Source organism: Phyllostomus discolor, chromosome X (genome assembly GCF_004126475.2).
Source record: "Phyllostomus discolor isolate MPI-MPIP mPhyDis1 chromosome X, mPhyDis1.pri.v3, whole genome shotgun sequence".
In the NCBI taxonomy this organism is placed as follows: Eukaryota; Metazoa; Chordata; class Mammalia; order Chiroptera; family Phyllostomidae; genus Phyllostomus; species Phyllostomus discolor.
Window position 1 is genome coordinate 4,127,741 of NC_050198.1, and position 22,742 is coordinate 4,150,482.

The following is a 22,742-nucleotide window of genomic DNA, read 5'->3' on the forward strand; positions in this document are numbered from 1 at the left end:
GTTGCCACCTGCACCAAACCGTGCCTGTGGGTTCGGTCAGTGGGAGCACCCCATGTTGCTCTCTCCTAGAACTGTCTACTTCAAATGGCAGTACCTAATATCAAACATGACGAGCATCAGACCCCAACCTCCAGGGGAGCTAATCTCGTCCACCATCTCACTTGCCAACCAGGAACTCAGTAACTGGCAGCCTCAATTAACTGTGGTGTTTTAAAAGTATTAGGCTTTTATATATATATATATATATATAATATTATATGTTATATATTATAATATTATATATAATATATATAATAATATATATATTAAAGGCAAGGAAGGCAGCTATGCTAATCACTATACAAAAAGTCAGCATGGTGGTTACCAGAGGGAGGGGGTGGGGAGTAGTAAAAGGTAAAGGGTAAAGGGTAAAGGGGGTCAACTATGTGGTGATGGAAGGTGATGTGACTTTGGGTGGTGGGCACGCAGTGCAACATACAGATGGTGTATCACAGAAGTGTGCACTTGAAAGTTATATGGTCCTATTACCCAATGTCACCCCAACAGATTGAATTAAAAACAAAAAGGCAAGGAAATCAAAATTATGGCAGAGATTTATTCACAGAGGAAAGAAAGAGGGAAAGAGGGAAGAACTCAATCAGGAGGTACACACCTTGCAATACTCACATTCATCACAATCCTATTTGCCCAGATTATTATGCGTCTGCACGATACTCAGAATGTTGACCCTTACATAACTGAAGATCACGAGCCTTTGAATATACCATATTATTCTCATTCTACTTCACAATTTTTCAAAGGTTCTTAACAAGAAGAGCTAAAAATGAAAGGTCTCTGGTTGCCCCTTGGTTAATGAGGAAATTAAACCAATGAGAAGTGTCCACTCCCTAAGTGTTTCCAATTCATCCAGAACTTAATCTAACTGCATGAGCTCATTCAAAGATACTGGGAGTCTAGCTGTTGAGCATCTACACTAGCTGCCCTGTGTACATCAGGCAACAACCTGATCATTCCCAAGACCCTCCAGGGGCAGTTGGGACTACTGGTAGAGGAGGAATCTTTGCAGTGGCTCCGGCAGATGCAGCTTGTGGACGCTTTGGAGACATGCTCGACCCAGGCACTTCCGGACACATAGGCGGCAGAGCTGGGAAAGAGCAGGCGGGCCTAAGGAAGGAATGAAAATGGTGTGAACCTCATGCTAGTGGGGTGGGGGGTGGGTGAAGGGAGACCAGAGGACCAGAAGAGGCTGACACTTTCTAAAAGATTAAGAGAAGCTGGAGCTGTATAGGAGTTAGAGGGTGAGGTAGCCAACACACACTGCATACAGGATTCCGGTCTGCCCCTTGGAGGGGGACACGTTTCTTTAGGTTGAGCCTCCAGTGGTCATTATATGACTGATACTGAAGAATGAGGCTAACTAGAGGCAAGTTAGGAATGAGCCGTGGGGTCTGAAGGGGCCGAAGAGACAATGCAAACGGAAGCGCTGAGCATGCATGAACTGCATGCAAAAGACGGAACTGCAGAGCAAGGAACGACCGCCAGGAGAGTGTCAGCAGGAAGCCCAGCCTACGTGGTCACAGAGGCAGTGTCAGGACGTGTGCAGGGACCTTGGCACTCGGGGTCCCCCCGGATCACCTGGCTCTAGCTTCTAGGAGGTGGTGCCGCCTGAGTCCTGACTCACACTTGGAGGGCCCGCCATTCTCGCAAGGATCCCAGCTCAACAGAAGATCGGGAGAACGGATCCAACTCACTTAGAGCCCGTTATACCCTGAACCTCTGTCTCATGGAGTATCGCGGAGTCATCGTGCCTGTGGCTTTGAGCAGCTTTGAGTCCTACAGGAAAGGAAACTAACAAAGGGTCCAAAATAGGGTTGAAGAGGATGAATGAGATTTGCGCTGGAATACCAGTTATACGGCATTTGTAACATCCCACTATTTTGTAACCTGACTCTATCAATGAACATCTCTTCAAGGAGATCTATGTAATTACTGGACAAAGTTTTCCTTTTCAAGAAAATCCTACTGTGGTAGCACCTTGCACCCCCGGAGAAATGGAGGGCAGCATGTGTAAATAGCCAAGTGACACTTGCATCGATATTGCCAAGAGGCATCCACGGGACACAAAGCCACCTGGAAGACCAGTTGCCCTCAGTTAAAATCTTGGGATACAAGAATGGCAAGTGTCTCTCTACCTTTCACCCAACTAAAGCTACTCCAGAAAACAGTAATGTAGAGAAATTATCCAGGCTGCCTAGACAAGTTCAGACACCAGCAGGAACTCTGACATAGTTGGTGTTTAGCCTTCTAGAGCACAGGTGGCAAACACAAGGCCCGAGGGCTGAATCTGGCCCTCCACCTTGGTTTATCCGGCCCGGGACCTTGTTTCTACCTGGCAGCACTGCCGAGCTCCTCGCCCCTAGTTAAGGAGCAGTTAACATTTATATAGTCCTAAATTACATTTGGCCCTTTGAAGGCAACCATGAGGCTGATGTGGCCCCCGGTGAAAATGAGTTTGACACCCCTGTAGAGCAAGCAGCTATATTTATGAAGAAAGAGAACGTGAATTTGCTTATAAGAAATACAAATGCTGAACCTGGAAACATTTTTGATGGCAGAAAAGAGGAAATGTGACACCCGCTGCAAACCATATTCTCAGCTAATAGTGGGAAAGCATCCGGTATTTCCAAACTGGGATCTGTTAAGGAGAATCCTAATTCTTCAAGCGCAGATTCAGATAACAGAATAGTCATTAATGGCACAGGTTGCTGGAAATAATCTAGACCAGTGGTACGCAAAGGGTGGCCTCAGACCAGCAGCATCAGCACCACCTGGTAGCCGGGTGGACACACAGTGTCTAGGGCCCCACCCTAGGCCTGCTGAATAAGAATCTGCATTTTAATGAGATCCTCTGGTGATTCCTATGATCTTTAAAGCTCAAGAAGCACTAGCCTAGAAAGTATTCCTCAAATTATTGAACCACCCTTTACACTTGGAAGGTGTGTAAGACATGGGGGTGGTTTCACAAAAATGGAACTGGTGAGTGAAAGAAAACCCTTCCCCACTAGAAACTGTTTCAGAAGACTCAGGTTTGGGCTAATCATAACACTGAGAATGCATGTTTGGGGGTCAGACTGCCTGGTTAGAATCCTGCTTCTGCTTCTCAGTTGCCACGTGACCTTCTGCAAGCCTATCTCTTTATAAAGTTTCTCTGTTCCCATTCACAGCTGGGATAGGACCAGTCACTGTAAAGTTGTTGCTGCTTTAAATCTTTAAGAATTCAGGGAGACTAATCGATGTTTTCAATGTAGTTCAGTGCCTGACACACTTAAAAATAAATAATTACTATTGTTGTTAATACTCTCCCAAGCATACACTATCAGTCTAGGTCCTGATCGTGCCTAGATTTCTGTATAGACACAGCAGGGTTCTCTCTTTCATTTGGAATACAGAGCATTTCAGAAGGCCGTCTTTCCTCCTGTGGCACCAGGAGCTGCATTAGCCCACGGTGGAAATGGGGTTGAGGCATGAGGAATGCAGACCCACCTGCTCCCTGATCTGGAGAAGAGACAAACAACTTCCTTTTAGTCTGCTTCCTGAAATACACACGCCATGTGTATATCACCTGTAACTCAAGGACTTCTAATTTCCCCTGAAATGTATCCAGATATTACAAAGCAGAGTTTTGGTCTTCTCAGCTGTGTGCTTGTGCCAGGATAGATGTGGTAGTTCAGCTTTCTCGTGGTGAGAACAAATTTCACTGATTGTTTTCTTGTTATGGAAAATACAAAGCAATATACAGTTGTATATAAATGCCCTTTGTTTATATGTGAATATAGCCAGCATATAAAATCCCATCTCGGTGATGCCAGCACTTGCCACCTCCTCCATGCCACTTCCAAATTAAAAAAAAAAAAACAAGAAGAAGAAAAAGGCAAGAAAGCCTAGAGATGAGACAGAGAGGAGAGACAGCAGATGTGCTGAAGGCAGAAAAATGCACGCCCAGCCCTTCCTTACCTTCCCAGAGCAGGAGTGCCTGCTCCACGCTGCTTTTTGGGGCCGCCAGATCAAGCGCACATTTGCCCTGAGCATTTCTGCGCTTCAGGTTAGCTCCGTAGTCTATCAGCAGGTGGATGACTTCCACACTGGACTGCTTCGCCGCAGCGTGGAGCGGGGTGTCCAGACACTGGCCGAGGTCAACACTGGCTCCTTAACAAAGCAGATGGCCACAATTCAGCACTGAGTGCTACATGTAGAAACACGGCAAGCCTGAAATGTAGGAGCTATAGGTAAAGATATCTTAAATGCCATGACAATTTGACAAATATTTGAAAATGTGACCTAAGCCTAGAACCTCAGCAATGTCTTATTTTGATTAATTAGTTCAAAATACTTTGATGAGAAAAGTGTGTAAAAATATTTTCAGTCATTTAAAGTACTATACTTGCCTTCCCCTATGAACTTTGTGACATACAAAATTAAATATTTACAGCTCCTTTTAGAGTTATTTTGTTTTTTTGGTTTTTGTGGGGCTCTTTTTTGCAAAGGATAAAGCTAAGTTTAGTTGATATTTATATTACTCAGGGCTCACAAAAAGATTTCTGAACTACTATAGGGAGTAGTATATGATGGTACATTTTAAACAAACAAGAAAAATTTGAGATAAAAAATCTAATTAAAGTTTCTCTTTTTAAAGATTTTATTTCTTTATTTTTAGAGAGAATGGAAGGGAGGAAGAGAGGGAGAAAAATATGGATCGATGTGAGAGAGAAACATCAATGGGTTACTTCTTGCACATGCCCCCCTTAGCTGGGGACCTGGCCTGCAACCCAGGCATGTGCCCTAACTAGGAATTGAACCAGCAACCTTTCCATTCACAGGCTGGTACTCAACCCACTAACCCAAACCCACCAGGGCCTTACTTACAGGTTCTTATTCCAACCTGCACCTTTGTATCAGTCACTAAGTTTTGGAAATCTTTAAACAAATAATAGTTTCAAGACATTTTACTTTTCCCTGGACTCTTAGTTTCTCCACATGCCTTTTATAAATTTTTTTTTTAAAAATCACTAAATAACTTTGCAGGATTGATCTTCAGTAGCCCGTGGCAAATGTCTATTGTTTTTATCATATAGCGTCTTCCCGGGAACCACACCTAGATTTCCCCTGGGGAACATCCCCCCGATTCCTAGCTCATGTGCTGTCAGTGAAGCCCAACAACTGCAGTATAGACGGAAATCTAAGGCTAAGCCAATCAGTGTTGTATTTTATTCCCTTGGCCAGCATCACTGGTTCAGACCTGCGTATGTGACTCAAAAAAGAGCCAGTGAAATACAACTGTTTTTTCCCCCTAGGACCTCAATGGGAAAGAGACTTTTGCTCTCTCTTGAGACCACCGAGGAGACCCATACCAAGTAAATGGAGCCGATTTCAAAGGGACTAAAAAACATGGACACTCATTTCTCTAGGGTTCTGTTTTAAGCATTTAAATATTAAATTCCGCCAGACTTTTGTCCAGCCTGACAGGAACTCTGTCTTTGAAGCCACAGAAAACCAACAAGGTTAATAGGTCCTTTTTCGTGGCAAGATTCCTGGAAGTTACCTAATTCTAGAAGTTTCTTCACACAATCAACCCTCTGGTGGGTGCAGGCCACATACAGGGGAGTTCCGAGCTGAGGCACTTCTTGGTCAATGTTCACGTTATTCGCCAGCAGAATCTCCATGCACTCTCTGTGACCTGGTGGGGCACAGGGCAACCTCACTGAAGTAAGTGAAATACTGAGCGTTCACAGGGTCACGCAGTTGCTTCTCTGGAATGGGCTTTAGAAATAACAGAGTTTTTTAAGCAAAAAAAAAAAAAATGGCTTTGGAAATCTTAGAAATCTCCAAAATGAAACCATTAGAAAGAGAAGCATACCCACAATTCCCCCGCTTCATTCCTCTTTGCAGCCTTTGAGGTACCTCGGACTAGACTAAGGGCTCCAAGGAGCACAGCCGAAATCCTCTAGAAGGGAAGACACCAGTTTACACATGCAGGAGGCTCCAAGACCCAGAGGGGTAACTGACTCATGCTATTAGCAGTCTGAAAAGCCAGGGCTTACATCCAAGGCCCAGCCCTGAACCCTCCCATTACAAATCTCTCATTCTCTTCTTCACCCATGCATGCAAGGTTGGGCATGTCACTGTACCATGTGGTAAAAGCTCCTTAGTTTGGTTAACCTGGAAGATACCCATGAGAATTAATTTTTAAATCTCAAGTACAGAACATATTTATTTTTTTAAAGATTTTATTTATTTATTTATTTTTAGAGAGGGAAGGGAGGGAGAAAGAGAGAGAGAGACATCAATGTGCGGTTGCTGGGGGCCATGCCTGCAACCCAGGCATGTGCCCTGACTGAGAATTGAACCTGCGATGCTTTGGTTCACAGCCCGCGCTCAATCCACTGAGCTACACCAGCCAGGTAACCACACCTAGAACATATTTATTTAAATGCACTTGTAAATTCAACGACTAATGAGAACTATGTACAAGTACACTCCTTAGAGAGTGTGCCCAGTGAAGAGATAGACACAGTTCATTTGCAGCATAAGCATGATTTGTTTGGGAGCAAATGCTTCTGAGGTATCAATGGGAGCTCGTAAAGAGTTTGTTCTCTTTGAAGATTTAAGTGTTTTCCTTCAAAAAATCTTATCATAATTGATTAACTTAACCAAGCTTTTCTTTATAGATAACGTAAAAGTAAGCCTCTCTCAAACCTGTTTGATTTATCGCAAGTTCTGAGTGAAGTATAAACAGGTACTAAAATATACAGATAAGGATTCTATAGATTCAAACTATTTGTTCACATAAGTAAATATTATGCCTGGATTATAACATCAATCTGTCAAAGTACTGACCCAGACTGACTTAGCTTGTTCATAGAGGTTTAAAGGTGTAAGCAACCAGAAACAATATCTAGTCAGTACCTAAAACTGCCTGGTAAATACGGGGTATCTAATAAACATGGTTGAATAATTCCTGTCCTCTTTTTGTAGAAGAAACTGAGACTAGTTTGAGTTAAATGTAAGTATTCTCAGGAAGTTTTTAAAAAAATGAATGCATAAAAGCCAAATGATTAGCACTACTATAATGATATCTAACATAGTTTGCTATTCATCCTCCTATTCTGTGGACACAGGTCCGTAATATGCTTTTATGACACAGGAAAAAAATATGTAGAAACACATGAATTCATGTGTTTTAAGACAAATATATATATATATATATATATATATATATGGCACATAGATACCAAACACTCCATATGTAACCATCTAAGCACTTCAGAATTATTTCAGTAATTCAAATCATTCCCAAAGAAACCTATTTTTGAATGCTCGGATGAAATGCAGATAACAGATTAATTTCTACTTCAAATCAATATTTCTTAAAAATTTAAAGACCTTTACATCATTTCCAAAGTAGGCTATTTCCCTGAAACTTAAAGAACTTATTTGAAGTTTGGGAAATGGCCACCATCAACTGTTAATCAATAAATGTTTATTTAAAATATATAGGACAGTAAAACCATAGATGCACTGAGATTTGGGTCTTTTGTGTCATTTCAAGTAATCCACTCCCCCAAATTTACTAAGTGACATGTTTAATAACCTGGGGCAGATATTTCACTACTGCCTTTTGAAAGAAAGCCTTTCATCCCCAATTATACCAGCTTCTCCATTGTATTTCTGATCTTAATTTAAGAGAGTGAGTCCACCGCTGGGTAACACAGAAATGCTGCTCTTTGAGTGTGACCTTTGACAAATGACCTCGGCCTTTCAATGGCATCTTCTTGCTCATGTTTAGTCTATGCATACAATGTTCGAATTCCTTAATTTTACTGTTTTCTCTCATCTCAAAAGGAACGAGGATACAGGAGTCGAGAGTCGACTTCAAGGTTTCCAATGCCATGCTTTTGCTACTTTTTTTTTTCAGTAACTAATGACTTAAATGTCATTAGCTCATCTAGAATATATTGCCTATTGTGAACAATTACATTTAATCTTCCATTAGAGAGACTATCAGCCTTGGCTTTTAGATACTTTCAAATTCATTTTATGTGAGTGGTTGGTGTTTTATGGGCTTGGGGGATGAGCTACTCTTTTCTAGTAAGGACAGAGACATAACCACAGTACAGCTCAAGGAAGTCAGCCCTGCAGTCTCCATTGTACCAGCTGCCACCAAAGCACCAGCAAAGAGCCTCAAGAAAGGCCTGTCAGGTGACTGTCCTCAGAAAATGGGACATCTGAGGAGCAAGCCATTCCCAGGTAAAAAGAAAAGCTGTTTCATGCCCCAGTGATATTCTCTGAAGACTTAGGCAAATTGAAATTACTGCTGTGGGATTTCTAAGCTGCACACAGTCTACTGGTTATGATCTGGGGAATCCTTGCATGATGAACACTATACCAACGATTCATGCCGACTGGAATGAGGCCACCAATGTTTTGTGTGCGATGTGCTGGCTCATTTACCTCTCTTGACTGCCTCATGGATCGGGGAAGCCAGGTGCACCTCGAGCTGGGCCTGGGCTCCAAATTCCAGCAGCACGTTAACACACGCAGCGCTGCCACTGCAGCAAGCACTAAAGAGGGGTGTGGCTCCGTGAACCGTCGCTCCATTGACCTAATGACGGGCAAAGAGAGACCCAGAGGATTTGCTATTTCTTTATCACCATCTCCCAGTTGCGTTCCTATATAAGTGCCTGGAGAAAAGGGTTCCCATGCAGGTGAATGAGTGAGGGAACTCTGTATCATTATAGTATTATGTTATGTTATTTTTTAGCTCTCCAAAATCCTTTATTTAATAGAATTGGAACATTCCATGGCAACTTAACACACAAACTCAAGTGTGCTAATTAGGAGGCGTACAGGAAGCCTTGCTTCTCTCAAGCAGCTATGGGCAATTCCACACCTATCTGTCCTGTGTCTTGGCTGAAGTCCCAAGTTCAAGCTTCTGCCCTGGCCAGGGCTGCCAGGGCCTGAGGTCTCCCTCTGTCCTGACAATAGTGCCTGCACCAAAGAGAGGCACAGCACCGCTCCAGTCACCTCTGCCCCAGATATGCCCAGTGCTTAAGAAGGCTGGGACAGAACGCTGGGACAGAACACTGGAGAGTCCCGGCAGCTCTCCCACATCCTTCCTCCTGCCTGTAGCGCCCTCCCTCTACCCACCTGTGGGGGGGTTGGGGTCCTTAAAAGTTACTCCCTATCAACTCCCACCTCTATACATGATGTCCCAAATGGGGCAGAATGGGATAAAGGTTTTAACATGTATTCGTTTAAGGTCCCAAAATGTGGACTTGCAAAAAATCTTCTCACCAGTGCCCCGTATTTTGTCTTTCTTGCCACAACCTTCCTTTCTGTACTACTATAATCCGTAAGTTACATATGCTAGCAGTGACTCCTGAAGAGATCATGACGAAGCTAAAGGCACAAGGAAAATAGCCATCAATGTGGTGTCTACAACCCTCCTCCGTGCCTTCTAGGGATGTGGGAGGCATCTTTGATCTAGCATTAGCAACAGATGGGAAAGAGCAGCAGGGGAACAAGGCATTCTGGTGGGGAGGCTGTGACAGGATTGAAATGCAGGACAATGAGGGCTTGATATCAAATCATATTGCTTCAACAAGTAAGAATTCACGCTTGTGATCATCAGGATCCTAAATCCCTCGTTTCCCATTAAATCAGAAAGTTAACCATGAGATGCCAAGATGGCAGAGACAGACAGGGACAAGGAAAAATGTGTGTAAATGTATACACTGGGGATTTCTACCCTATTTACATTTTTCCTACTAAATATTTGGTGCGACCTATTTTATTTGTTTTTACTAAGTATTATCCTCTTCCTTAGTCCAGGAAGTCTTCTAACTTGATTGCCTATTAGCTTCTCTCTCAGTTCAGGTCAGCACACGTTTATTGAGCACCTACTAGGTGCCAATGTTTTGTTTTGTTTTGTTTTGTTTTGTTTTATTTTATTTTATTTTTCCCCCTTTTAAAAACATTTTATTGTTGTTCAAGTAGAAACGAAAGTTAAGACAACTGCTTCTCATCGAATAGGTTGAATTCTTCCAGGGAAGACAAACACACAAAGAGATCATTAGGTCATTTTGATACAATACATGCTTTAGATGAGTATAGGAACAGGACAAAGGAGAACACAGACTGGAGAAATACTTAGGCAGTAAAATTAGCAAGCTGTTGTGATCAGTTAGATGAGGAGATAGACGAAATAGGATGATCCCAGGTTTGGGGCTTGGGAAACCAGGAATATGTCTCAACTGGCCACAGAGGCTGGGAGTCCAAGAGGAGGAACCGGTCCCAGAGGGAAGACCATGACAAGCACAGTTTCACATGTGCTGAGTCTGAGGTACCCACGGCACTGCCAATTTCGAGGAATTTTCCACTGGTTGACCAACTCTCTCTTGTTCTGTCTGTCATTCTGATTTCAATGTTAAATATGTATTGACTGTTTCCTCATTAGTTTGCCAAAGACAAGGGGCCATGTCGTCCTCTTCTCTTTGCTCCCCACAGCAGCTCCCACAGTAGTACAGCACGCTCCTCTACAACCCAGTGTTGTCTGGAGTTTCCCACCCACAGCCCACTTGTGACTCTAGTCATCTAGCTTGAAATGAAATGGCCATCCCCCAACCTTGCCCTAACCATTACATGTGACTTGACTACGGGCAACTTAAAGAAACACTACGTGATGAAAATACACAACCACTATGGCACCTGGAAAATCACTTTGCCCACGGAAGACTTTGCTGTTCGGTTCTACATGCAGAAACCCAACTTCCATACAAAATCTAAAGAAAAGCTTCGTTAAGCACTTAAAAACATCACAGCTCATGAAATAAAGAGTGCAAGGACTGAGTTTAAAAACATAAAATTATCAACAAATGTGTCTGGCAACTAAATGTCCCTGAGATTTTCAAAAGTTTTAATTTTATAATTCTACTCCGATTGCATATAGCACATCAGTCACTCCTTGAAAAAAAGGAGAATTTAAAAATTAGATAAACTCAAGGGGATCACTTGGTATATTGTCTAAATGTCTTCTTGACCATTCGGAAATGCGGATAAGGATGGGGCCAGACCTGCACACCCACTGTGGGTAAGCAGTCTGGAAGGTCATGTCTCCCTGGATGGGAGTAGCTGTACTTGGGTAGGCAGACCTGCCAGATGGGAGCACTACTCACCTGTGCACCACTTTCCAGTAAGGCTTTAGCACAGGCTACATGACCTCCAAGGCACGCCTCATGGAGAGAAGACACCCGGTTAATGGTCACAAGGTTCACGTTGACACCCTACAATTTAGAGAGAAGTGGGTTAAAGGCTGCGTTAGCAACAGCAATAAAGGCAACCTCAATGCACATGCTTTTATTGGCCTGACAGGATCATATAGAAAGAAAAAGAGGCCATGACCAGGGGAATCTAAATATGGCATGGGAACCTTGAATTCATTTATCCACCAGATGCTTATTCAGCATTCTGAGCCAGGCACTGTGCTAGTAGCTGGGTCTTGAAAGTTTATGACACAGGTCTCTCTCCTCCAAGAGCCTAGGGAGGGAACAGAAATGGGCAGGGGGGAAGCAGCAAGAATATATTAATATATTGTTATATGGGAAGCATGCTCAAATTTCAATTGGCAGCACAGATATCCTTGAAATCGCTTGGGAAGTTAAAGAAAACTTCACATGTGAAGTAGTGTTTAGCTAAGACTTGAAACATAAAACATTTCAAGCTAGGAAGGCAAAAAGAGCACAGTTGACCCTTCAACAATGCAGGGGTTAAGGACCCCAACACCCTGCTCAGTCAAAAATCTGTCTGTACATTGACTCCCCCAAAACTTAACTAGTAATAGCCAGCCTACTGTTGGCCAGAAGCCCAACTGATAACATGGTTGATTAACACATTCTGTATATGTATGACACACTGTATTCTTACAATAAAGTAAACTAGAGAAATGAAAATGTTATTAAGGAAGTCATAAGGAAGAGAAAATACATTTACAGTACTGTAGTCGGGAACAGAAGGATGCCCCACTCCCAGGCAGGACTCATATGTCTGAGCAGCAGCGCTGCTGTCTGCCCCTACCCGACTGCGTACAGAAGTCTGCAGTGCCCCGCTGTGGGGCCAGGGGGCTGGCCCTCACACCATCTCCTTCCTCAGCTCCCAGCAGCTCTGCCCAGTCCTAGCACATACCCCCACTCCCCATACTGCCATGCCCCACCTTCCTCGTCTTGGAGTCCAAGTGACAGAGGACAGGAGCAGGCCAGCTGCTGGCCAACTCGGACTCCAGGCCCTGGTTTTAACCTGGCCCTTACCATTTCCCCCCAGGATTCCCATTTTCTGTATGTGAAAGGAATTCGGTCCCTGGTTGATCCTGTATAGCTGAGTTGGTTTCGATTCCCTGCCTTGTAACTGACCTGCCGGGAGCTTCCAAAACCTAGTGCGGGACCCTGAACCCCAAACCCCAACCTCAGTACCCACCATGTCCCACCAGACCTCCATGGTGCTCCCTGTCCCTTTCCATTATTGCCTGTCCCTTCATACGAGCGCCTCTCTATGCCTCTTTAGTCCTGTCCATTTTCATGTTCTGGATGGGACGTCACGGCTCCAGAGCTGTGCCGTATACTTTGGGTTGGGTATAGAATACAATGATAAAAATCCCATTTCCTTTTCCCATATATGATTTACTTTCAAGGGAAGAAAAACAAAGTTAGTCCAAAAGATGGCAGCAATGTGCTGGGAAAAAAAAAATGATCAGTACAAACTCAAAATCCCTGGAATTGTAGAAATGTAATGCTGGGCAGACCTGAAAGAATATCAAGGGTGAATCACTTTCACTGTGCATGAGAAAATGCAGAAGCACAAAGTTCAAATTATTAACAGACTTGAGGCTCCCCGGCTGGTGGTGGCAGCTAGCGTGATCATCAGGAGTCCCTGATCTCGAGTTGAATGTTTTACAGAATGTTTTACAGCACACCGCGCTATCTTAATGTAAAACAAAATTGAGTAATACATTTTGGCTAGCGAGCAAAGCCAAGGAAGTGGGGTGTGCTTCCTTGTAGGAAAAGTTGGACTTCTCTACGAAGAATGCTCCTTACACATTTCAGCACACGACAGAAACCAGCGTGCTTCTGCAGCGTAGTTAAAAATAAGACACGCTCAATGCAACGTGGTATCCTGGGTTGGACCCTGGAAGGGAAAATAAACACCTGTGGGGAGACTGGTGTAACCCCGTAGTTTAGCTGATGGCATCGTACTGATGTTGACGTTTTATTTTTGACTCAAGTACCGAGGTCATGTAAGATGTTCACATTAGGGGAAGTTGAGTGAAGAGTATATGGGAACTCACTGTACCATCTCTGTGTTGCTCCTTTAAAAACATTCCAAAATTCAGTTTATTCAAAATACTAATAAAAGTATTAAAGTGGGAGGCTGAGAGGGAGCAGGTGGATGTAAGACTTTTCACTGTGTACCTTTTTCTATCGTTTTCTCTTTTGAACTAGGTGAATATATTACCTATTAAAAATAATCAAAGCAAATAGAATTTTAAGTGCCTAACATAAATGAAGCATTTGATAAAATCAAGTACAAAGCCTGTTTCAGAATTACTGGTACTTTTCTTTTTGCCCCTCTTGAGAACCAACGCAACTCATAAAGGAGAGACAAAAAGGTAAATACACACACACACACACACACACACACACACATCCAACAAGCACTGTGACCAGCTGTTTAAAGTTTAAATGGTAAGGAAGCCAGGGTCAGTGTTAGCCAGGTTGTGGAAAAAAGATACAATGACTCACCTCCTCTATACACTCACACATGCTAAAACAAACAAAGCAAATGGAGCATGTACACTTTCATTCATTTCACTAATCTTTCCAAGGCCGCTATTCACTGTTCAAGGGATACAGTCATAAATAAAATAAAGTAGCCTGAATAACTAAGACTTTAATATATCTTCCCAAAGGAGTGAGATTTACCCATTTGTCCATCTAGTTTAATGTTTGCTCCTGGAATAGTGTATTGCCGGGGTAGGCGGCCTCTTAACGTGGCTCGCGGGGATCCCTGATTCCTGGTACTGCTCCCTGGTATTATCCCTTGTGTGTGGGCTGCCTTTACTGACTCATATCTACTGGCACAAGTGATGGGCTATCACCCTGGAGATTAGGTTATACGAAGACCTCCTTCTTAGGTACCCTCTCGTGCTCTCTCTGGGGAACGCCACCTGCCATCTCATGATGTAGGCACGGCCCCGCGGAGAGGCCCACGTGGCAAGGAAAGGAAGCTGACCAACAACCACCTGAGTGAGGTTGGAATCAGATCCTCCCCTAGTCAAGCTATGAGATGACTGCAGGCCTGGCTGATACTTAGTAGCCTGCAAGGGACTCAGAGCCAGAGCCAGCCACCTAAGCTGCTCCTTGGCCACCAGCAACTGTAAGAATCTGAGTGTTTATTTTCTTCAGCCTTTATGTATTTGAGAGAAAGACACAGAGACAAGAGAGACAGACAGAGACATCAATGGAAGAGGAAAACATCAATTGGTTGCCTCCCATACATGGCCCAACTGGGGATCAAACACGCAACCTAGGTCTGTGTCCTGAGCAGGAATCAAACCTGCAACCTTTCGCTGCATGGGGCAATGCTCCAACCAACTGAGACACCAGGCCAGGGCTTCAGCCCCTATGTTTTGAGGTAATTTGTTACACAGCAATAGCTGACTTCTGCAACTTCAGAGTTGCTGTAACTAAGGCACCCTGGGAGACTATAAGGTGAATTAGTGCCACAGAAACTTGAGGGAATTCCCCACCAGCCTCACAAGGAAACTTCCTATGAGATAAAGGAAAGCCCAGAAGGGGCATGGTGGAAGTGGGCAGAAAATGAGCCAGCTTCCATAGAAAGGAGAGGCAGGAGGAAGAAACGGTGAGCTGTAAGAGGAATGGCTATGCTGGACCCAGTGAGCCAGACCTCTGCTACAGGCAAAGCTAATAAAGAAGGATGCTTGCTTATAAGATAAGCACAAAAGATCCATCCGTTTACTTACCTGTGCAATTAAAGTCTTAAGGGCCAGTAAGCGCCCCTGGGCCGCAGCTTCATGAAGTGGGGATCGATCAGCCCAGCAGTCTGAAATGCAAATCAAGCTCAGAGTCAAGGTCTGGAGTCTTATTCCTGCAGCTCAGTCATGCTGCCCACCCACTGCGAAAGGAGATTTGGGGGACGAGGACAGAAGCTTGTACCAAGCAGCAGGCTCTCTTGTCGGCCACTTTCAGGGTGACAAGCCACTGAGTATACAGCCTGTTAGTTTGTTGGTAGGTGCGGAGAGAGTGCACAGAGTTTCCCTGGCTTTGGGGGGCAGTTTTAACAAGCAATAGATGGAGTCTAGTGCTTGAATTCATGGCTCTAAATAAAGCAAAATGAGGGGCCAAGCCAGACAATGAGTTTCCCCAGTTTCATCTTTCTCCTGCCTCTCACTCTGACCCCTACTTAAAGACTCAACAGCTCATCATGCACCATGAAGGAGGTTCTAGTGGGTCAGGGAAAATGGTGTTGTTCTAAATCCCCTAGGGAATTGTCTGTTTCATTTTGGTAATGAAGCATATCTGTTATCATAGTGCAGAATGTCTTTTTTCGGATGGCATCATCCTCCAAAAGTTTTTCCCTAAACAGCTCTGTTGGGAGCAGTCGAGGGTGATGGCTAAGCATGGGACCAATGCAGCCACGCTGCCAGGGTTCAAGTCCGACCGTGGCCACTTTTTCTGCCAAAATGGGCAAGTTATTAAAATTATTTGAACCTCAGCTTCCTCATCTATAAAACAAGGGTATAGTAATCTAGTATCTGGCAGGTGCTTTGGTCTCTAAGTCGGCCAATAGCATACACTCATGATGGTAGGTGCTCAAGACACCTGCTTATAAGTACATACAGCAGGTGTCTATTCCTTAGACAATGCTCTAAGGAATGACCTCGGAACTGCCTTAGAAACATATTTATTTTGTCATTATTAGTCAGCAACCAAGATTAACCAGCTTAAATGAGCATTTAAGAAATAACCCTCTATTCAACATGCCAAAGGGCAATTACCTGTTTCGGGAGAAAATCTACTCCAGTGTGCAAAATTTGGGCATTCTTCAAATTATAACTGTGCTCTTCTAGTATGTAATACAATTTGGATTTAACACAAAGGGCCATCTTACTAACCTTTCCTAGGTGATCCTGATGGAGTTGAACATTCAGGTCCCTCATACTTGCAACCTTGGCAAAAACAATCCCACCAAAAGTGGAATTTGTGTGAATTTCAAGTAGCTCAAGGCCTCAAAGACAGAGTAAACTTTTCTAATTGATGAGACCCAGGGCTATAAACAGTTCAGTACATTCTCTTCTTACACTGAAAGTCAACTTTGATACATGAATAGGGGGAAAGCTGTGATGAACTCTATAGGGTTGGGCTGGATGGATATAGGAGCAAGGGGTATGAAAATGTGATTATATCTGTGTATGTATGTGTGTATATGTGTACATATACACACTGTGCACTGAGAAAACCTAAACTGGGGCTCCTTGGAGAAATGGCTGGTTCCAGGGCTGGGCCAGGGAAAACATAAGGGCCTCAAACACCTCAGCAGAAAGTAAAGAACTGCTCAATGAATGATGGGAAATGTCAAAAAGACACAGAAGTTGGCTTGAAGGGGCTTCCACTAGCCAAATACGGAACAACATGAACATCAAAAGGAATAACGACTCTAAGAGATTAAATAAAAAATTAATTCCTATTAAAAAATAGGAACCTGTAAGTCCTCACTGATATAGATGAATATATATAAATTGGGAGAAGAGAGAGTTCTTCCTTAGAGCAGAATTCCATCTGAGAAACGTAGAGTAACAGAATCTACGTCAAACTATCTCCCTGCAAAATAAAAACTAGTTATAAAGAGAACAGGGGTAATTTCACAGTAAACCAACATTGTAGATTCCACTTTACCCAGGGGACCCAAGGTAACATCACAAGTGATGGAAACAAATCAGCCGTGCACCGCCCGATGCACTGAGCATCATGGACCATGGGGGGCAATGCAATGGGAAGCACGCACCATCGCTCTGTGATGTTCCTGCTCAAAATGCATAACCCAAATCCAACAGGGACACTGCGAACCGACTGAAGCTGAGAGGCAGTCTACAAAATAGCTGGCCTGGAACAAGATCAAAGAGGGACTGAGGAGCTGTTCCAGAGTAAAGGAGACACGACATCTGAAGGAAACACGTGCACCTGGATTTGATCTTTTTCTATCAGGGATAGTAAGACAGTTGGGTAAACGTGAATGGGCTTTCTGGGTGAAGAGAGGTGGGAATTGTTTGCACCCCTCGTAACTTTTCTGTCATTTTGAAATTAGTTGCAAAATAAAAAAGTGTGTGTATATATAACATGTATTACATATAAATAAAATGACTAGTGTTTTCATATTCTGCATATAAAAAAGAAAAATGGATACAATTGTTCGCAGTTCCCCTTGTTCCTGAGTCAGTTAAAAGTTAATGAGTGGAGTATTTTTAAATCTCTTGGACATTTATGATTTGCACCAACAGGGAATGACATAACATATGCATGTGGTCCTCAGCGAGCCTTGGTTTTCTCCTAACACGCCTCCGTCTCATTCAATGTGACGCATGCACCACACATGCTGTATGTTGCCTCCTTGTCTAACTGCTCTTGGAAATGAACCCCAGCACTTGGGTTGCAAAGACAGTCTCCCCACCCCTCAGCTAGACGGCAACGCAGCACCCTGACCAATGTAAGGAGCCAACCCACAGTTGCTTGCTACTCTTTTGTTCTAACAATAGCCAGTCAACCAAAGTCACCTGAAGGTACTGTAAGTGCTTATTTTTCAAAAAGAAAAATAAGATGCCAAGTGGTAATTTGCTATTATTTACTTAGAATATCAATATGAAGTGGCTTTATTATTTCTAAAACTTGCCTCCAAGGGGGTGGTGGAGTCCCCTTCCCCTGGGGAGCAGGAGCCATCCCATCTGTCTCCTATTTCCAGTAACTCTGTCATTCACCAGTGCCCCAAGACCTGCTCTGTACACACAACTTGGAAAGATCTCACAAATGTATGGTGAGTGAAGGAAGCCTGGCACAAAAGAGCGTGCGCAGTGATTGCTTGCTATAAAGTGCGAGAAAGGGCCAAACTCACCTCGGGTGACAGGATTCCAAAGTACCCTGAGCAGGGGCAGGGGCTGGCTGGAGGAGGGTCTGGCGCGGGCCATGCTGATAATAGGCAGTTTCTTGCTCTTGGGAGCTGGTATAGCTGATTGTATCTGCTTTGTGAAAATTTACCCAAGTGTTCACTTGTGATTTGTGCACTTGTCTGTATTTACATCAGAATTGGACACAAGGATTTAAAAATGACCCGTCTACTGGTCAGTCCACTTTAAAGCTGCACTCTTTGCTCCCCTGCCAAACCTGGGTAGGGTCTGACCCTCTCTGTCCCCCTGCAGCCGGAGGCAGAAAATCGGCATGTTCTCAAACACGCCTCCACTTTGTTCTAAGTGCCAGCTCCTCTGGTGCCTTGGCAGTGGGGAGAAATGAGAGGAGCAGGGAATATGTCTCCCCAGTTAACTGGAAGGGGAGGCTAGTCCTTGCTCACTGGGCCTCAGCAGGTCTTACTCCCAGGCCTCTTTCCTATGCACTGGCATTTCACCCCTTATCCTATGGTCCCCCATTAATGCAGCATCCTCTAATGTCTCCTACTCCCACCCCCACACTTCTGAGGCTGCGGCAAGTCTGTGGGGCCATCTCCCATCCCAGCAAGGAAGAGGGAATGGCAGTTTGTCCTGGGTGTCTCACTCACCTGCCACTACTTTCCAACTCTCTTTTCCCTTAATTGAGTAAGACTGAACGGTCCAGCGCACTGCCTAAGCAGACTTCAATTTGAGAGGGAAATACCAGGCTCCACTCCTTCCAGCACCCTTTGTCTGAACTTGCACTTCTCCTGGAGCCCCCATCCCTTGGCTTTTGAGAGACAAAGGAGGAGTCTTGCAACACCCCCAAATGCATGACATCCCCCTCACCCCACACGCTTCTAGTAAGTGCAAGAAACAGGACTGAAATCCAAGGTTTGAGACTTTTGAACACACCCTCTTCCAGTTTTAAGAACTACTGGTGTTTAAATCCTGCCTGTCCTCGTGGTAGATTGACTTGTCTGGAGTGTTTTGCTAATATCCACCTTCTCTCTATGGATAATGTGAATTACACCAACTGTATCACCTTCGGTGTAGAAATCATTTTTGGTTCCCAACTGGAAACAAAACCACTCTCAAGGAAGTCACCTTTCCAATCACATGTTTTCCAGCACTTGCTTGGAAGGACCTTGAAGAGTTTTCACACAAAACCCTTTTCCAGAAAATTCTGCCACGGTGGGCTCTCCTGTTTTTCTACTCTTTTCTACTCTTTTCCCAACACACAGTCTCTTACTCTTATCATTCTTGTTTTGCAAATTGCTGATAATTGTGAGAAATTAAGGATAAAAGTTATTTGGCACCTTGGGAGTTTTTCCATTCCTTTCAGGAAATATGCAACCAAGCTCTCCAAATAAATGAGTGCTCAAGTAGGAATCAGTCAGTGTCTTCTATAGCAGTCTATTTTTAATTATTTGGCAGAATGCCGATGTCACGGGGCTGCAAGCACATTATGAGGATAGTTTACACTACAAATATGTTTACTTGTTTCTGACGAGGTGTGCAGAAAATGTCCAAGTACTTTTCATTCCCCTGTCATTTTTTCTCACAATATGATTTCTATCTCTACTTCTCAGAGTCTGAATAATAATGTCATGACAACATTGAAAACCACAGATTTCAATAACAAAATTGGGCAGTGTTTAAGATAAAAATCAATTATATTTTTAAAAGCTTTTGCAATTTTTTTCCTTCCTAATTTCAGCAAGTATATGAGATTACCAGTTTGTTATGTTTAAAAAAAAAAAAACAGCTAACAGGTTATAATCTCCAGTGCATGTGAAACTGTCTTTATTCTCTTCAGTCAAGTTCAAAATCATAGGAAGCAGTATCTTCTCCTGTAGCATTTATCAAAAGAAAGAAAATTCAAAAGGAATTTCAATTTTGAACCAAAATACAGGCAAGGCCCTAGCGGAATTAATGATATGTTAGATAACACAAAGGTAATTGTAAAAAGGCTTACTGTAATAAATTTCCTGAGCTATCGAAGATACTATAGTAAAATTGAGTTAAAAGACACACACACCCTCTAGAATACTCAGTTCTGGTCAGGAGATGAACTAAGGTCAATGGACATCTTTTTGTAGTGTATTAGACAGAAGGTTCCTTTGAACCCGTTAGGAACAGGGGAGCTGAACTAGGTGACAGGTGGAGCGAAAGAGTCCCTACAGAGGACTGCTTGCCCCTACTTGGGAAAGCCAGCAGGACCCCTAATGTGTAACAACTCAGAAGATGGTTGGGCAAAGGTAGAGAAAACAACCAGCAAAAGTGAACAAGAAGAGAAGGCTAGGTAGAGGATTGGACGAGAATGTACCCAAGACAGGAAAATCCCGTCCAATTAAGAAAAATAGGAAAGAGGAGTCAGATTGATGAGCCAGGCAGAGGGATGGCCATCACCTCAAGGTCAGTCCTTTGAATTTAGAAGGAGGACAAGTAAGTTTAAGTGTAACACTTAGAACAGAATCAGTCTTTTAGACTTGGTTCTAAACAGCGATTTAGAAGTGGGGAGAGTGCAATAGTTCTACAATCTCACATCGGCTATAGTAAAAATCCCCCAAGTTCTAAAAACCAAGTTCTCCCCAAGGTTGACACAAACTCTTTTGGCAGCAAAACATGGCCGAGACTCGGGTTAAGCAACGTATTGTTTCTGATTTGTATTTTCACTTGCTGTGAATGTGTTCACTATAGAAATATCAAATGTCTGATTCTGGGAGGCAGCTCTAAGCCCTGCTGCTGGGAGTGCTGTGTAACATTCAGCACATATTCTGTGTGATCTTTCTAGTATCCCCCAAACTCCTGAGTCCTATCTGGTCCAAGCGTTGTGAAAACACATTATCAACCTTTATCTATACTTTATTTATCAAGTTTGGTAACCAGGTTGCTGGATGAAAAACAGCTTCCATTCTGGCCAGATTAGCAAAGGTTGAAACATCATACACCACATCTCTGGGGAGAACGTGCAGGAGGAGAGGAACACCTATGGCTGAGGGTGGGATCCAGGGATCCACCTGATGCTCCAGATGCAACGTCATGGGCCAATGACAACGTGTCAAGCGTGTATGCATTTAACTGACAGACTACGCCAAGTAGCCTAAGAAAACCAAAATCGAAATAAGCCAACCATAGCTTATTTCAATCCTGATGAGTTACCTACAAATGTAAGAGTTGAAACCAGAAAGATGTATCGAACGATGTATTCCGGAATATGAAATTCCAGAACCCACCCCCCCCCTAAAGATTTGACAGTATGAAAAAGAGACACTTAGTGTGGGATTTGATGCCAGGCGCTGTTTCCAAAAGGAGGAGTGCTCGGGCCTATGGGGGCTACACTCTGCCCTGGCTGCGCTGTTTACCGCCCCCCTTGTTTTTCACAGCTCCGATGATGGCTTACAGGCACACAACGCTCTGGGAAATCAAGACATTTAACCTTCCTGAGACTTTTCTCAGTTCATTAGGTAACGCATTAATGAAATGTCACATGGTCTCCCAACAAACATTCGTCCGACCAATAAACAGTAAAGAATTTGCAGTTTGAGTTGAACGCTTGCACCAAATTTTGTTCTTGATTTTCAACACGCCTAGCTTTAAGTATCCGGTATCTGACTGCTAACAATGTCAAAAGGAATGCTGTTAGAATCATGTAGAAACCGCTACTTCTCGCAGGTCACTGCCTGCATCATTATAGAAGGCTTCATTTACCAAATCTGGACATACTCTCTATTGTGTGTGTGTGCGCTGTGTGTGTGGATATATGAAACTAAACTGAGAAATAAACACGCACTCTCTTCTCAGCTGCCTCTTGTTAATAATAATTGAAAAATAAATTTTTGACTTTTAAATCCATGCTATTTATAAATTAAATGGATATTACCCTATCAGCTTGGGCAGATATATCTGAGCTCAAGAATAAATGAGCTCAATTTATGAGATTTGTGTTATGGCCCCAGACTTAACCATGCTTATTTAGGCTCTATTATAGAACCTTTTTAAGAGTGTACGTAACTAAGGGCCACAAAGATAAAAATAATGCACTCAAGCAACAGAAAACATTTTTAATGCTCTTGCCAACATTGACTTTGTTGGACTTTACCTAATTTAAACCATGAGGATGGTTTTAAATAATCTATGAGAATATCAAAAACCATATTACTGAAACGTTTAAAAAGCCCCTGCCCAGATTTACAGAATAAATAAGAAAATAGCTTTTGCAGATCATGCTTAACTTGAAACTAAAGGAGTTTTGTTTTTTTTTTAACCAGTCTAAGCAACATACCTCCCTGAAATGTGTGACAAATGTAATCCCCAAAAGAAATCTCTTTCCACACTCCGGGCCTTCTGACACTTTCTGAAACGTCGAGATTCTTCTCATTGTCCCCAGTTAATTGAAGCATTCTGACGGTTTGTCTTTGGAGGTCTTATCTTATTTCCTTGGATAAGACTGCTGTTATCCAGCGTCTTCAAAGTCATC

At 43.2% G+C, this 22,742-nt stretch overlaps 1 protein-coding gene across 1 annotated transcript; it reads right to left on the reverse strand.

Moving 5' to 3' along the window:
- Positions 1–402: 402 nt before the first annotated feature.
- ASB11 (ankyrin repeat and SOCS box containing 11) lies at positions 403–22,742 on the reverse strand. The gene is made up of 7 exons (XM_028523251.2): positions 22,548–22,742; positions 15,089–15,168; positions 11,232–11,339; positions 8,509–8,659; positions 5,600–5,734; positions 4,015–4,206; positions 403–1,164 (listed from the first exon to the last, which is right to left on the reverse strand). The coding sequence occupies exons 1-7, from the start codon at positions 22,663–22,665 to the stop codon at positions 1,040–1,042; spliced, it is 909 nt and encodes a 302-aa protein (XP_028379052.1). The 5' UTR covers positions 22,666–22,742; the 3' UTR covers positions 403–1,039.